General features: G+C 46.6%; 1 protein-coding gene across 1 annotated transcript in view; it reads right to left on the bottom strand.

Moving 5' to 3' along the window:
- The window catches only part of INPP5F (inositol polyphosphate-5-phosphatase F), a 52,135-nt gene that overhangs the window by 21,167 nt on the left and 13,433 nt on the right, over window positions 1-17,535 (bottom strand). The window contains exons 2-7 of the mRNA XM_089683361.1: window positions 12,943-13,023; window positions 7,882-8,018; window positions 7,466-7,594; window positions 6,292-6,459; window positions 2,803-2,859; window positions 721-919 (exon numbers count right to left, since the gene is read on the bottom strand). Coding sequence (XP_089539487.1) covers window positions 721-919; window positions 2,803-2,859; window positions 6,292-6,459; window positions 7,466-7,594; window positions 7,882-8,018; window positions 12,943-13,023 — 771 coding nt within the window. The remainder of the gene's footprint in view (window positions 1-720; window positions 920-2,802; window positions 2,860-6,291; window positions 6,460-7,465; window positions 7,595-7,881; window positions 8,019-12,942; window positions 13,024-17,535) is intronic.

The raw sequence follows: 17,535 nt of genomic DNA, 5'->3' as shown, positions 1-17,535 counted from the left end.
TTATAGGTAAAGTTGATCCAGGGAATATCCGATTGCCTCTCGGGGGAACAGGAAGGAATTTTTTTCCCTGCAGGAGCAAATTAGATCGTGCTTTTCTGGGTTTTTTTGCCTTCCTCTGGATCAACTGTGGGTGTAGGATTATAACTTTTTTTTTTTAATGGTTGAACTGGATGGACTTTTGTCTTTTTTCAGCCAGACTAACTATGTAACTCTGCAGCATGAATCATCAGAGTTGTGAGGTTACAGGAAGTTATTCCTCCATAAAGTGCAGTGACTGACCAAGCAGATGGAACCCATCCAACAAAGAAAGTTGGAAAGTACAATCACCACATCAACACAGCAATATTTCCATCTTCTCGTGACACCCCACAGAAAAAAAAACTCCCCCCTCCCCCACCCAGCACTGACACCCCACAGAGACTTATACCCCCACTACTGACACCCTACAAAGACATAACCCCTTCCACTAGACACACACCAAAGAGACTAAAACCCCTTTGCCAGGACGTCCTGACCAAAAATATCCCCCACACACCCGCAACACCCAACAGAGACTTCTTCCCCACCAGCAGCACACCAAAAAGACATCTCTCTACCCGCCTGCTAAAAGTACCCCACAGACAAATTTTCAACCACAGGAAACACAGGGACATCACGTTGAATCACAGGGCCCCAAGCAGACTCAACCCCTCCCACCTGTGATAGTGACGTAAGGCTTACCTGCTCTATCACGGCTCCTTCTGGAAATGAGGGCCACCAGGAATCGGGGGTGTATGTCATCCACACACATGTTTTCCTGAGGAGGGGTCTCTGGGCTGCTCTTCTCATCATCTGAAGACTCGTTATAGTTCACCACCAGCTCCTCTATCTGCACAAAGCCCTGTATGATGGGCAGGATCCAGTATCCTCCCTGCTGGTCCTACACATATGAAATATATGACTACAAGCTCTCTGCACTGGTCTGACACACAATACACCTCCTAATCCTATACAGACACTCAAATCCACAGTATTTATAAATCTCTATGCACAGGTCATAGTATGATGTTCACAAAATGTATTTCATATAGTCTGCATACAGATAGGTTAGATAAACAAACCTACGCATTTACGCATTTACGTCAAGTTTGGGAACTTTTGATTGAATAAATGTTTTGCCAATTTTTTTTTTTTTTTTTTAAGTAAAAAAGACAAATTAATAAGTGCTGAATTTAAGAGGCTGGAAAAAGACAACATGTGGCACATGCAGAAGTTTAGCACCTTTCCATTGGATACACTACTATTTGACGGATTTCATATACATTGCACAAGGACCAGCCTTCCCATAGCCAAAGTACACAAAAATCAAGTAAGCCACAATTATTGTAAGACAAAGTGGATTTAAATAAAATGAGAATGAAAATTAAACATTAAAAAATTAAATAAAACTGAACTTATTTACAGAAAAAAAAAAAAAAAAAAAAAAAAAAGAAGGCGCTTTTGAAGAAAATTAAACACCTTAAAACTTTCCTCTCCTCTTCACCCATTCCACCCCAAGCATTAAATTAATGCTTGGGGCTTTGTGGCAGCCAGAGGTACAGGAAAACTTATGTGGCTTGAGAGAGAATGGATTCTACCAAACATCAACAAATCTCAGGGGCCAAACTTGAGTTGGCCATACACACTTCAATTTCAGTCATTTCATGACTGGTCAGCTGTCAAAATGCGATAGCCTGCACTGCAGATTTGCCCATCCTTCCCGTTTAGTCCATGTAAATGAAGCCTTAAAGTGGTTGTAAAGGCTGAAGGGTTTTCTATGCATTCTATGCATGAAGGTAAAAAAAAAACCTGTGTGCAGCAGTGCCCCCAGCCCCCTCAATACTTACCAGAGCCTCATCGCGACCCAGTGATGTGAATGACAGTCTCGGCTGTCTCGGGTCTCTGCCTCCTCATTGGCTGAGACAGCAAGAGGGAGCCAATAGCTCCCGCTGCTGTCAATCACAGCCAGTCATCCAATGAGAAGAGAGAGAGGGGAAGGACCAAGTCGAGGCTCCGTGTGAGAATGGACACATGGAGCAGCGGGTGCCCCCATAGCAAGCTGCTTGCTGTGGGGGCAACCGACAGATAGGAGGAGCTAGAAGAGCCTGCGGGGAACCAGAGAAGAGGAGAATCCAGGCTGTTTTGGACAAAACCACTGCACTCAGCAAGTAGGTATGATGCGTATGTTATGTTACATTAAAAAAAAAAAAGTGAACCTTTAGAAATCGCTTTAATTATATATTTCATCACCACCTCCGAAGCTGTGCAGCGAGCAGCAGTTGGAATGCCTATTATAATATTATTGTCACTGACTGGCTGATTCCTAATCGCTCTACAATATATTACAAGCCAAATTCAACTGTCCTTCGAGTAAAACCTAAATCCTCACATATTAGAAGGAATAGTTGCTGGACTAGGCAATATAAAACTTCAGCACTTTACTATGCAAAGGTTTACAATCTATTTGGTTTGACAGAGTACAATATACAATGAAAATTGTATAGTTATTGGACAATCTGATCAATACCTCTAATAACTGTATGTATATTCCCATCAAAAATAAAAAATAAAAAAATAAAAAAAAAAGAAGAAGGACTCATTGTTCTGTTTAATCATTCCTCATAATAAGCTGCAAATGTGATGAGGAACTAACCAAGCAGAACAGTTAAATTCTGAATAAGAGTTCCAAAATCCTGACTGATCTAAAATATATGTATGAGGTCACTTATGGATATTAAAAGGATCATTCCACCTGTGGAAGCTATACAACCGCATATATGTCACCTGGAGCTCTATGAGATCCTGCAGCATGTGTCTGTTCCAGAAGAATCGCTCATCCACCTAATAATGACAAAAAAATGCACACATAACCAGGATTGCCCCTCATACCGATACTACACGGTCAGTAGTGTTCCTCACACTGCCAACAGACAACCAGGAGCTCCCCCGCCCCCCTACTGCCGTCACACAACTATACCATGCTGAAACACAAGGAGCACCCCTGAATGTGGACACACAACAGGGGCGCCCCTTGCACCACTGACACACAACAGGCAGTGACCCTCACACTGCCGACACAACTAAAGGCGCACCTCTTGCCACCAACACACAAGCAGGAGCTCCATTTACATTAGAAAATGTATATTATATAGGGCGCGCTTGTTGGAGCCCAACCTCTGCAGCTGTAGGATAAAGGTGCCAGATGGATATCAGGGATGGATGGATGGATGGCAGCAGTAACACTGAGGCAGCTCTTCTTAGAGTGGAAGCAAGGCTCTAATGTACAGTTGTGACCAAAATTATTCAACCCCCACTGAAATTGAGTGTTTTGGCCAGTTTGACATTGCTTTTGATCATTCAGTCATCTTGCTTACATTTACATTAAAGAGGCACTTGTAGGTCAGACAAATATAACATAACAGTTATAATGAAATAACCACAAATGTCTTTTCTGTGCTCACAGCATTATCAGTTTTATTCAACCCCCAAGTGACATTCAATCTTAGTACTTAGTACAGCATCCTTTTACAGTTATAACAGCTTTTAAACGTGAAGCATAGCTTGACACAAGTGTCTTGCAGCGATCTACGGGTATCTTCGCCCATTCTTCATGGGCAAAGGCCTCCAGTTCAGTCACATTCTTAGGCTTGCGCACTGCAACTGCTTTCTTTAAGTCCCACCAGAGGTTCTCAATCGGATTTAAGTCTGGTGACTGCGATGGCCACTCCAAAATGTTCCAGCCTTTCCTCTGCAACCATGCTCTAGTGGACTTGGAGGTATGCTTGGGATCATTGTCCTGTTGAAAGGTCCAACGTCTCCCAAGCCTCAGGTGTGTGACGGACTGCATCACGTTTCCATCCAATATCTCCTGGTACTGAAGAGAATTCATGGTACCTTGCACACGCTGAAGCTTCCCTGTACCTGCAGAAGCAAAACAGCCCCAAAGCATGATTGACCCTCCACCATGCTTCACAGTAGGCAAGGTGTTCTTTTCATCATAGGCCTTGTTCTTCCTCCTCCAAACATAGCGTTGATCCATGGGCCCAAACAGTTCTAATTTTGTTTCATCAGTCCACAGAACACTATCCCACAACTTTTGTGGTTTGTCCACATGGCTTTTGGCATACTGCAGTCGACTCTTCTTATTCTTTGGAGACAGCAAGGGGGTACGCCTGGGAGTTCTGGCACGGAGGCCTTCATTACGCAGTGTGCGTCTTATTGTCTGGGCTGAAACTTCTGTACCCACATCTGACAAATCTTTTCTCAGTTCCTCAGCAGTCACACGGGGACTTCTCTCCACTCTACGCTTCAGGTAGCGCACAGCAGTCGAAGTCAGCATCTTCTTTCTGCCACGACCAGGTAGCGTTTCAACAGTGCCCTTTGCCTTGAATTTGCGAATGATGCTTCCTAAGGTGTCTCTTGGTATGTTTAACATCTTTGCAATCTTCTTATAGCCATTGCCCTTCCTGTGAAGAGAAATCACCTCTTCTCTTGTCTTCCTGGACCATTCTCTTGCCTTCACCATGTTTGTAACCACACCAGTAAATGTCTAGAAGGAGCTGAGTATCACAGTCATTTTAAAGCTGCCTAATTGGTGCTTATTATGCTTGATTGCTGCTCGGTGACATCCACAGGTGTTTTCAATACCTGATGGAAAGCACCTGTATGAACCTCTGTTCTTCAGAGTGGTAGTCTTTAAGGGGTTGAATAATTGTGGCAATGAAGAAACCACATAAGAACCATTTACTACTGTATTACATAAACAATTGATGTCATTTTAGTTGCATTTGGGTAGTTACAACGTCCTTGTAGGATTTGATTCTGAATACAATTCCAAATGTACACTATAGTCCCTAAACCCCTTTACAGCATTGGGGGTTGAATAATTTTGGTCACAACTGTAGTAACAAGAAAAAGAGAGGAAGGTGCCTCTAAGTGCAGTATTGACAATTTATTTAGTAAACAATGGATAAATTGCACTTACAAGATAAATAGTTAAAAAGACTCATCGTGTGATGTAATAAAATCCAGGTGGGACATCCAGCCATCCAGCAGCAAACTCTTGTCTATAGAATCAGGAAGTAGAGTCCAGGGTGTGCCTGTGCACCAAATGAAGCTTGGAGAGCAGAGTCGGATGTAGGAGGTGAAGGGGGCGGTAATGCATTTCAGAGCATGCTCAATAGGCTCCTTCTGCAGACCGAGGTTCATTTTGATGCACAGGCACATCCTGAACTCTACTTCCTGATCCTATAGACCAGTGGTACTCAACCTTCCTAATGCCATGACCCTTTAATACAGTTCCTCATGTTGTGGTGACCCCCAAACATAAAATTATTTACCCAGTAATTATAATTCATGAGTGTCGTTTTACCTCCAATACTGCTGCTTTCAACACAGTAGCTGCTTTTAACAGAGTAGCTGCTTTCAACACAGCAGCTGCTTTCTACACAGTAGCTGCTCTTTACACATTGGAAATATGTGTTTTCTGATGGTCTTAGGGGACCCCTGTGAAAGGGTCGTTCGACCCCCAAAGGGGTCGCGACCCACAGGTTGAGAACTACTGCTATAGACAGAGTTTGCTGCTGGACGGCTGGATGTCCCACCTGGATTTTATTACATCACACGATGAGTCTTTTTAACTATTTATCTTGTAAGTGCAATTTATCCATGTTTTACTAAATAAATTGTCAATACTGCACTTAGAGGTGCCTTCCTCTCTTTTTACTAGCTCGATTTACATTGCCAGCACACCACCAAAAGCGCCCCCTATGCCACCAAAACACAAATATGAGCACCCCTTATAGCGCCAACACAAATACAGCATCCTCACAATGCAAACACACAAAAAGGGCATCCCTCATATATGATAATGGTGCCCTTCACAACACATAACCAGGGAGCCCCTCACACCATCAGCACACAATGTGTACAACTTACGCAACACAAACAAGGTAAAACCTCACTCCAACAACACACAAAGAGGAGAGGCCTTCACCCTGATAAACACCTAACTAGTAGCAACCCTTACTCCATCAACACAATGTGGAGCCTTTTTGCCCAATGCACAGTTGGGGCACCCTTGACACTGCTGACACACCAGAATGAATCTAGGGAGCCCCTCACGCAGCACACACATAGAAAGCAGGGGCCAACAGGTAGTAGGAAGACACACTCCCCTTCATTCCTCACTCAACCTCCATTAAAGATGCAGCACACAATAATAAAAAAATAAAAAAATGCAGAGCAAGTAGACATATCCCTGTGGGTACCAACCTTCTTCCACAGAGGCAGCTCATTCTTCTCACTTGTGCTTTGCCTCTGCACAGAGTTGGTCAGGTCATAGGTCCAGCTGTAGTAGAAGGAGTCCGAGTCCATGAACATTTTGAACAATTCATCCAGCAGCCTCCGCTCAAGCTTCTCCTTCTCCTTACTTTCCTTAACCTGTAATCCAATGAGTTAATTAAAGCTATACCAGTTGTAGATCTCAAAACAACAAGATCATGGAGATTAAATTTATTAAGGACAGACTCTTCTGGAAAAATGACCAGGCTCTCTAGATAGAAAAAAAATCCATTCAAAATAACTTAAAAAATTATTTTATGTGCCAGAACAAGTCTCTCCTCTAAGTCAGCAGCTTGGATGGTAAGCCAGAGCCAGTAAGGAGCTTTGACCTGGGATGCGTGCCAGGGCCAGTAAGGAGCTCTGACCTGGGATGCGTGCCAGGGCCAGTGAGGAGCTTTGACTTGGGATGCGTGCCAGGGCCAGTGAGGAGCTCTGACCTGGGATGGCGTGCTAGGGCCAAATGAGGAGCTCGGACTTGGGATTGCGTGCAAGAGCCACCAAGTAGATCTGAGCTGCTACTTGTGGCTCCAATCAGCAATGAAGCATCTACTGAGCAAATGAGCACAATGTATAATGTTTTATTAAATTATCCTCCTGCCATTTCAGATAGTGCTGCTACTATTATGAAGAGTACTAACATACAAAATAAGATACATGTACTTACATTGCCCATTCATGCACCTTCTCATGTGATCTACAACCCTCCTGTTCTTCCCTTACTCACATGACAACCCATTACTCCCCCCCCCCCCCCCATTTATACCTTGACACACTGCAGACTCTCATTCACAGACAGTGAAATCTCCTTTGCTTAGTTCTCATACCTCCCTCCATGCAGCAACACACATCATGGACCACCCTTCATACACCTCCGACAAGCCCAGTCCTACCTCAGTACAGCATCCCATGTCATGGACCGCCATCTCATATGCCCAACCCCTGCTACTTACACAAGCACCCAACAGAGACCTGCACTGGAGGAACCTCCCACACAGACCACTCTCCCTGCAGAGCACACACTGGCCAAACTCCTCATTATTTGTCTTCTACCTACAATAAGGCCACCACATTTCAGTTGCATGCTGGGAGAAATAAAGGGTTTGACCTTCTTCTTATTGGGAGCAGAGACATTGGATTTGATCTGTGTGAGGGTCTTCAGAAGGAATTTGGAGTCATCTGGAGAATGGCTGATCTTCTCTGGTTTGTTGATGCCGAAATGGTGTTTCTTGCACAGCTGAGAAATGGAAGAGCATGTTGGTGATCAGAAAGTAAAACAAATAGCTCATCACCTGACATTTACTCTGTATACAACAACCAGCTCTACCCAGCATCAATATTGTCTCTATAAAATTACTCTCATCCTTACCCAGAATATTCTCTGTATCCTACTAAATCTACATTTTACTGTTCTCTCAAACAGGAGACACCATTATCTGTACAAAGCCTTCTGTCACTCTTCAGTCCATCATAAATGGTACAAACACGACCTAAATCAGTACAACAGCTATCTAGGGCACTTACATCAAGCTCCAAATCTTGTGGCTCTGCCGTGGACAGCGGAATGACAGCAATCTTGGTGATTTTGTAGATTTCATGGCCCTTGGGAAGGACACCAATGAGTGATTTCTGGCGGATGAGAAGCAACCACCAAGGTAGATCTGCAGGACAAAGACAACATCATTTAATTCTCTTCCCGACAGCTCAGAGTCAGTCAGCAGTGTCTAGACCCCAAGCTGTGGCCTTTCTGGGACCGAACAAGGACCCCCCACCCATGTTATTTCACCCACAGGACAGAAGCAGGCATGCATCACCATTTCACTCTTCTGCATGTGAATGGAGCCATCAGTCTTCTATCATACACCATCAAATTTGTTGCAAACAAAAGGTGTTTTTTTTTTTAAACTCCTATATATGTACTGCTGTGACACAGTGTATTTCACAATTCTCAGATATTATCAGTGTGTCAACAGATGCTGGGTATGCCAAACTTCACACAACTCACCTGGCTTCATCCCCCCCCAGCTGGCTTTCCAAAACTACCAATTATGACAATAAATGACTAACTAATGTGTGTTATTCATGAATGCGGTACATTTATGGGAAGGGTGCAAGTCCTTGATTGTTGTCATTTTATGCAAGTGGAAGGTTTCATATAATGTTGGGTTAAATGTTCGAGTCAAACATCAGCCATTTGAATTCTCGGCGAAAACACGAACAGTAGGGGGACGCCCCACCACGCACTGCACCCTGACCGTGCATTGTGATTGGCCAAAGCAATGCACCTGACCACAGGTCAGGTGCAATGCTTTGGCTAATCACAGCGCACAATTACGTCACAAGGGAAGATTATTACTTGTCTTTTGTATTCACTTTCAGGTAGTGCAGAAGTTTCACCAGTATTCACATTTAGTATTATAGCAAAGGTAGAGAGCAAAGGGAACAGGGGTCAAGAGATCTTTGACACACATGATATGGATATTAATATAAAGGCTACTGTACATACATGCATTTGGGACTGTGCACTGAGGACTGGTAGCTGAGGGGTGAACACGAGTGTTGGGAACTGGGTATCAACAGGTCAACACAATAGCTGGGTACCCTTTGCTGAGGGTTTAAACACACTATAGCAGGATATTAGGCACTGAGGGGTTAACACACCTTGAGGAATGGGCAATGAAGGATAATTACACATATGCTGAGACTGATAGGTTAAAGCACATGAGCTGGGGACTGGATGTCAAGGGGTAATGCACATGAACAGAGGAGCGTGCACTTGGGGTATACACACATAAGCTGCAGGCAGGGTACCTAGGAGATACCACACATGCACTGGTAACCAGGCACTGCGGGGTTACCGTATGTGTGCCGGGGACTACCAAAACAAATATGTTCAGAAATTACGTTACTTGTAATAAAATGGAATGACGCAGGGAAAAAGTATTGAACACGTCAATGTAAATTTATTTAATACTTCGTACAAAATTATTTTGGTAATGACAGCTTCAAGACACCTCCTGTATGGAGAAACTAGTTGCATGCATTGCTCAGGTGTGATTTTGGCCCATTTTTCCACACAGTCTTCAAATCTTGAAGGTTCCGTGGGCCTCTTCTATGAACTCTGATCTTTAGTTCTTTCCATAGATTTTCTATTGGATTCAAGTCAGGTGATTGGCTGGGCCATTCTAGCAGCTTTATTTTCTCTCATTGAAACCAATTGAGAGTTTCCTTGGCTTTGTTTTTGGGATCATTGTCTTGCTGAAAGGTCCACCCTCGTTTCATCTTCATCATCCCGGTAGATAGTAGCAGATTTTTAATCAAGAATGTATATTTTTCCATTCATCCTTCCTCCAATGATATGAAGTTTGCCAGTGCCGTATGCTGAAAAACAGCCCCACACCATGATGTTCTCACCTCCAAACGTAACCGTTGGTATGGTGTTTTTGGGGTGATGTGCAGTGCCATTTGACCTCCAAACATGCTGTGTGTATAATGGCATCCAAAGATGCACCTCCCTTTTATTCACGTGTTCAATACTTTTTCCCTGTGTCATTCCATTTTATTACACATACCTTAATTTCTGAAGTTATTTGTTTTGGTTTCTGTGTATGTATAGATTGCATGGGTTGTTACTGACATGTGGTGAAAACTTCATGTCAATATATTTACTGAGAAAAAATGGTGACGTGTTCAACATTTATTATACCCGCTGTATATATGTGTGTCAGTACTTCATCTGCTGTGTGCCCCCCTGAAGGTGGAAGTTGTCTGAAGTTGCCCAGCTACACAGGAGATATGCAATGTGGAGTGAACACTTGGGGCAAGAGCAGGCAGGGAGGTGGGAATATACTCACTGAGGGTGTAAAGCCGAATGGGTACAAGAAGACTCCACTGTGCTTCTCTTACAGAAGAACATAAAAGGGAGGATAGCTCTGTTTACTGGAAGGGTCATCTCACTGCAGGTATGGAGGTTGGGTCCATACTGGGGTGGGATATACCAGAAACATCAATGGGTTGCAGGGGTTGGAAGCTTACTGAACCAGAGGAAAACACCCAATGAATGTGAATGTGGCACTCTGACTTAGATTCTCACAGCTGCTTCAAATGTTTTCCTCCAAGAAAGGAATGAATCTCCTCCACCCCACAGCTAGTGTTTGGGAGAGGCTGAATTGGAAAGACATGAGATATTTATATACAGTAACTCATTATACACTATACAGCTAAACTAGAGCTACAAAATCAGCAAGTATATCAATGACGCCTGCCATTCACAGAGTTATCTGGCCGTCTCTTTCCTGCAGCTGTTTTAATATCCTACCTCAGGAAACACTTCAGATAAGACGGCAGCCAAACTCACTCTGCCGAAATAAAAGGCTGCTATTCTGTACTGCACATCCTTCAATCTCCCCTCCGTTCTGTACCAGTGGATGGCATCGCTACCTACCCTCTATTCTGTACCAGAAGAAGAACCTCTCTAGTCTGTCCTGGCATCTAAGTACCCTCCTATTCTGTCCCAACAGAGGAAACCTCTCTTTTCTATCCTGTCCCAACAGAGGCCAACTCTATCTTCTCTCCATTCTGTAATAGCAGAGGGATCTTTATTGGCTCTCCATTCTGGACTGGGAGAAGACACATCACTCCTCAATATTCATTTGGGACTAGCAGAGGACACAGCTCTCTCAATATTCATTCTTCACTGGCACAGGACACGTCTCTCTCTCCTCAATATCCTGGACCGGCAGTGGACACGTCTCTCTCTCCTCAATATCCTGGACCGGCAGTGGACACGTCTCTCTCTCCTCAATATCCTGGACCGGCAGTGGACATGTCTCTCTCTCCTCAATATCCTGGACCGGCAGTGGACACGTCTCTCTCTCCTCAATATCCTGGACCGGCAGTGGACACGTCTCTCTCTCCTCAATATCCTGGACCGGCAGTGGACACGTCTCTCTCTCCTCAATATCCTGGACCGGCAGTGGACACGTCTCTCTCTCCTCAATATCCTGGACCAGCAGTGGACACGTCACTTTCTCCTCAATATCCTGGACCAGCAGTGGACACGTCACTTTCTCCTCAATATCCTGGACCAGCAGTGGACAAGTCTCTTTCTCCTTAATATTCGGGACCGTCAGTGAACACATCTCTCTCTCCTCAATATCCTGGACCGGCAGTGGACACGTCTCTCTCTCCTCAATATCCTGAACCTGCAGAGTACACGTCTCTCTCTCTCCTCAATATCCTGGACCGGCAGATTACACGTCTCTCTCTCCTCAATACTCTGGACTAGCACAGGACACATCTTTCTTCTCAATATTCGGGACCGGCAGAGGACATGTCTCTATCGCTAATATTGTGGATTGGACATCTCTCTCTATACTAGCAAAGGTCATCTCTCCTCATCATTCTGTACTGGCAGAGGGCACTTGTCTCCTGCCCATTGTGTCCCAACAAAAGGAACCTCTCAATCTCTTCTATTAGTGGATGTCATCTCTATTCCCCTCTATTATGTGCAAGCAGAGAGCACCTATTATCTCTGCATTCTGTCCCAGCAGAGAACATCTCTATCATGCATTTATTCTGTCCTGTAGAGGATACCTCATTTTCTCTTCTACTTCCACGCCATCTACCCATCTGCTCTTTACCAGTAGAGGGCACCTCTCTAATTCCTCTCCATTTTGTCCTGATATAATTCATCTCAATCCACCTTTCTATTCTGTACCAGCAGACAGCAACTATGTCCTCTCAATTCTGTACCAGGAAGGGCATCTTTTCATCTTCTTGCCCCTTTGCATCAACCGACGGCATCTCTCTACCTTCTCTACTATTCTGTGCCCGCAGAGGACATTTCTCTCTCTCCCCTCTTCATTCTGTCCCAGCAGAGGATCTCTCTTCTTTGCTTTCTCTCCCCTACATTCTGTCCAGGCAGAGGGCATCTCTCTATCCCCTCTCCATTACGGAAGAGAAGAGGGCATCTCTATCTGCTCTCCATTCCGCATTATTAGAAGGCACCTGTCTCCCCTCTCCATTCTGTGCTAGCTGAGGATACCGCTCTTTGCTCACCTTCATGCACCAGCAGAAAGCATCTCCATGTCCCCTCCATTATGTAATAACAGAGGGCATCTCTATCTCCTCTCCATTTCTTACCAGCAGAAGCCACTGGCCCAGGATGACCTGGGCTCAGAGCAAATGGTACTAGCATCAGGCTAAAAATATCTAGTGGCAGAAAAACATACTGCAGGCAAAATCTCTGGATTGAATGTGAATATTACAACAACAGCTGATGTTATTTTAGCTTTTAATGGACTATTTATTTTTATCTTTATTTTGGCTCGAGTTCTACCTTAATCCAGAACATTTTTAGACCAGAGTGGTTTTCTAGGACATCTGCTACAACACGAAACACATGGATTTATTTGGATGTTTTTAATAAAGTAACTGGAATGGGGACTTCTTATTACACTATACAAGTGACTGCACAGAATCTGCAATGTGTATTACAAACAAAATAGAGGGATAGGAGTCCATGATCATGCCAGCCAGTAAATTCACATAATCAGGGGGTGGGCTGTGTCATACTACACTCACCGGCATGCAGCTGTACCTTTCCGATTATTCCTTCCACCAAGCCCAGACAGATGGGATTCCAAGCCAGGAGCAGGTCAGTGGCTGCAAGGAGGGCAACAATGTTATATATATACTGAGAATAAGACACATCACTCATATATTCTGCATTCACATTACAAACAGGCAAAAGTTCATTACTGTTTTCTGATATGAGCTGTTATAATCTGGTCAATAGGATGGCTTTAAGAGGTATATGGACCCTGCGTCACCCACGGGGAGGTATATGGACCCTGCGTCACCCACGGGGAGGTATATGGACCCTGCGTCACCCACGGGGAGGTATATGGACCCTGCGTCACCCACGGGGAGGTATATGGACCCTGCGTCACCCACGGGGAGGTATATGGACCCTGCGTCACCGATGGGAGGTGTGCTACACGCTACATACCCGAGGCCCACCTTTGCACCAGTCCATGATGCAACCACTAGGGGTGGTAGAAAGTTGATAGGACATGGCCACGCAAATATCTGTGATGAGCCCTAAATACGGAGGCGCACTTTATGCCACAACATGATATGGCTACTGTACAGAGCCTGGGTGACAGCCCTTCCTATACAAAGATGTAGTTTCTAAATAGAAGATCTACGTTCTCTTTTCCAGTCTCTGGTGCAGAACAGATCAAACAAGATTCATCTATATCACAATGGATTACACACTGCAGCCCAGGGTCCCCGCTCTTGCTGTCTCTGGAGTCCGATTACCATTCTCTTCATTATATTCCTACACCAGATGTAATGCGATGAGAGGAGTTGGAGCATGACCGAGTAGTGAGCACACCTTCTCTAATATTCCCCAGGGAGGCAGAAACTTGCATACCTTCCTGTATTCAAACTGGTGTCCTATAGATACAAGGAAAAACACCACATAGGAGGGACAGTACAGAGGCATGCACACAACACAAGGGCGACAATACAAACACGAGGCGCGCACACACACTACACAGGAGGGACAGTACAGAGCTACGCACACCACACGGGAGGGACGGTACAGAGCTACGCACACCACACGGGAGGGACGGTACAGAGCTACGCACACCACACGGGAGGGACGGTACAGAGCTACGCACACCACACGGGAGGGACGGTACAGAGCTACGCACACCACACGGGAGGGACGGTACAGAGCTACGCACACCACACGGGAGGGACGGTACAGAGCTACGCACACCACACGGGAGGGACAGTACAGAGCTACGCACACCACACGGGAGGGACAGTACAGAGCTACGCACATCACACGGGAGGGACGGTACAGAGCTACGCACACCACACGGGAAGGAAGGTACAGAGCTACGCACACCACACGGGAGGGACGGTACAGAGCTACGCACACCACACGGGAGGGACGGTACAGAGCTACGCACACCACACGGGAGGGACGGTACAGAGCTACGCACATCACACGGGAGGGACGGTACAGAGCTACGCACACCACACGGGAGGGACGGTACAGAGCTACGCACACCACACGGGAGGGACGGTACAGGGCTACGCACACCACACGGGAGGGACGGTACAGGGCTACGCACACCACACGGGAGGGACGGTACAGGGCTACGCACACCACACGGGAGGGACGGTACAGGGCTACGCACACCACACGGGAGGGACAGTACAGAGCTACGCACATCACAAGGGAGGGACGGTACAGAGCTACGCACACCACACGGGAGGGACGGTACAGAGCTACGCACACCACACGGGAGGGACGGTACAGAGCTACGCACATCACACGGGAGGGACGGTACAGAGCTACGCACACCACACGGGAGGGACGGTACAGAGCTACGCACACCACACGGGAGGGACGGTACAGAGCTACGCACACCACACGGGAGGGACGGTACAGAGCTACGCACACCACACGGGAGGGACGGTACAGAGCTACGCACACCACACGGGAGGGACGGTACAGAGCTACGCACACCACACGGGAGGGACAGTACAGAGCTACGCGCATCACACGGGAGGGACAGTACAGAGCTACGCACACCACACGGGAGGGACAGTACAGAGCTACGCACATCACACGGGAGGGACAGTACAGAGCTACGCACACCACACGGGAGGGACAGTACAGAGCTACGCACACCACACGGGAGGGACAGTACAGAGCTACGCACACCACACGGGAGGGACGGTACAGAGCTACGCACACCACACGGGAGGGACGGTACAGAGCTACGCACATCACACGGGAGGGACAGTACAGAGCTACGCACACCACACGGGAGGGACGGTACAGAGCTACGCACACCACACGGGAGGGACGGTACAGAGCTACGCACACCACACGGGAGGGACAGTACAGAGCTACGCACACCACACGGGAGGGACAGTACAGAGCTACGCACACCACACGGGAGGGACAGTACAGAGCTACGCACACCACACGGGAGGGACAGTACAGAGCTACGCACACCACACGGGAGGGACAGTACAGAGCTACGCACACCACACGGGAGGGACAGTACAGAGCTACGCACATCACACAGGGGGACAGTACAAAGATACACACCACTGGGGGGCTACAATACAGAGCCAGGCACACCACACAGGAGGGACAGTACAGGGACAGGCACACCATGCGTAAGGACAATACAGAGACAACGCACACCAATGGGGGAGGATAGTATAGGTGGCACAGAATCGAGAAATGTTGAGGGGGGGAAATAAAGAGAGAGAGAGAGATGGGGGGGTGACAGATAGAGAGGGGGTGTGCACAGAAGATGACGATGAGGAGGAACATGGTGGTGGTGGGGAGGGGGATAAAGATTTGGCAGGGGTAACAGTCACATTGGGGGGCTTTGAGAAAGACACATAGAAGGAGATAGAGAGGTGTAAGCCCTGGTTCACACTGAATGTGACTTTGAAATCACACTTCTTCACAGATATCTATGCAAGTCAGACATGAAATCGCCATGAATAGTGCAGGGACCTTTTTTCAAAATCAGTGCAGCACCGCAAAGTCAGAGTCACGCCGATTTGGACGGTTCCATAGGCACAAATAGGAAGCGACTTGTCATGCAATTTGGAGGAGCTCACAGTCCATGACAAGTCGCACCGGTGTGATCCAGGGCTAAGTGTGCACTAGGATATTCCTCGGGCATCTGATATATACAATATGACACACAAGCTGAGGGAGGGGGGTGGAGGATGCTAGGAGTACATCATAACAAAATGATTACAGTAAATCGTGAACCCCCCCACCACAGTACAATATTTATACCGCATGAAAGATATTTCCACATTCCTCCTCTGTACATACTGCATTGTATATGTAAAGGACAGATCTGCTTACAGTGGATGGCTCCAGCCCACATCTGCACTCATACGAGGTCACTGCCATCTTCCAGCAATCAATGTATATATGTACCATTAGTGTTCTGTATAATGGAGCCATGTTTACATACAATGAAAAAAGATCATCAACATATGACATCCACAGGACGGTGACCCCTCACCCTTCCCTATTCTCTGGGTACACATGAGGTGACACATCATTAATAAGGAAAGGTCTGAAGTATCACAGACCTGGCAGAAGGCTGCCCTGAATAATTGAAGCTCACTCCAGCAGGCCATGTAAACACGGCTCCAGGATGAGCGGATAAAGAGCGGCATGCTGGGAGACGGAGAATACTCCGAATACCAAACATGACATCTCCCGCCTGGGGGGATCTAAAGCCAGCAATCACACCCAGGCAAGCCTTGATGACTAGCTGGTCGGGGCCCGGATCCAAGGAAAACCTGACAGATCAGTGTGACCCAGAAGGGTGGAACTACAATCCATTCTATGCCTGAACTGAACATGATCCGCATGGAAAAAGGGGGGGGGTTAGAGAGTCATCATCAATCTTGTATCAATGGTGGGGGTATCGGAGGTTAATGAGTCTAGAAACCTCCTGTATTGAGAAAGAGGAATTCTCTCTACAGGAACGGCTCAGTAAGTTCCCAAACAAAACTAAAAACTCATTTCTGAGAAATGCCACAAAACAGAAATAGTTGTGATGGGTGTGACTTCCTGACACCAGGAGTACCCCAAGTATCAGCACACTGACCACACAGCACTACTACCCGACACCAGGAGCACCCCAAGTATCAGCACACTGACCACACAGCACTACTACCCGACACCAGGAGCACCCCAAGTATCAGCACACTGACCACACAGCACTACTACCCGACACCAGGAGCACCCCAAGTATCAGCACACTGACCACACAGCACTACTACCCGACACCAGGAGCACCCCAAGTATCAGCACACTGACCACACAGCACTACTACCCGACACCAGGAGCACCCCAAGTATCAGCACACTGACCACACAGCACTACTACCCGACACCAGGAGCACCCCAAGTATCAGCACACTGACCACACAGCACTACTACCCGACACCAGGAGCACCCCAAGTATCAGCACACTGACCACACAGCACTACTACCCGACACCAGGAGCACCCCAAGTATCAGCACACTGACCACACAGCACTACTACCCGACACCAGGAGCACCCCAAGTATCAGCACACTGACCACACAGCACTACTACCCA

Source organism: Staurois parvus, unplaced genomic scaffold (assembly GCF_062004578.1).
Source record: "Staurois parvus isolate SC_StPar_1 unplaced genomic scaffold, SC_StPar_1.0 ptg000307l, whole genome shotgun sequence".
NCBI lineage: Eukaryota > Metazoa > Chordata > Amphibia > Anura > Ranidae > Staurois > Staurois parvus.
Note: the sequence above shows the minus strand (reverse complement) of the source record. Positions and strands in the feature narration are given on the sequence as shown.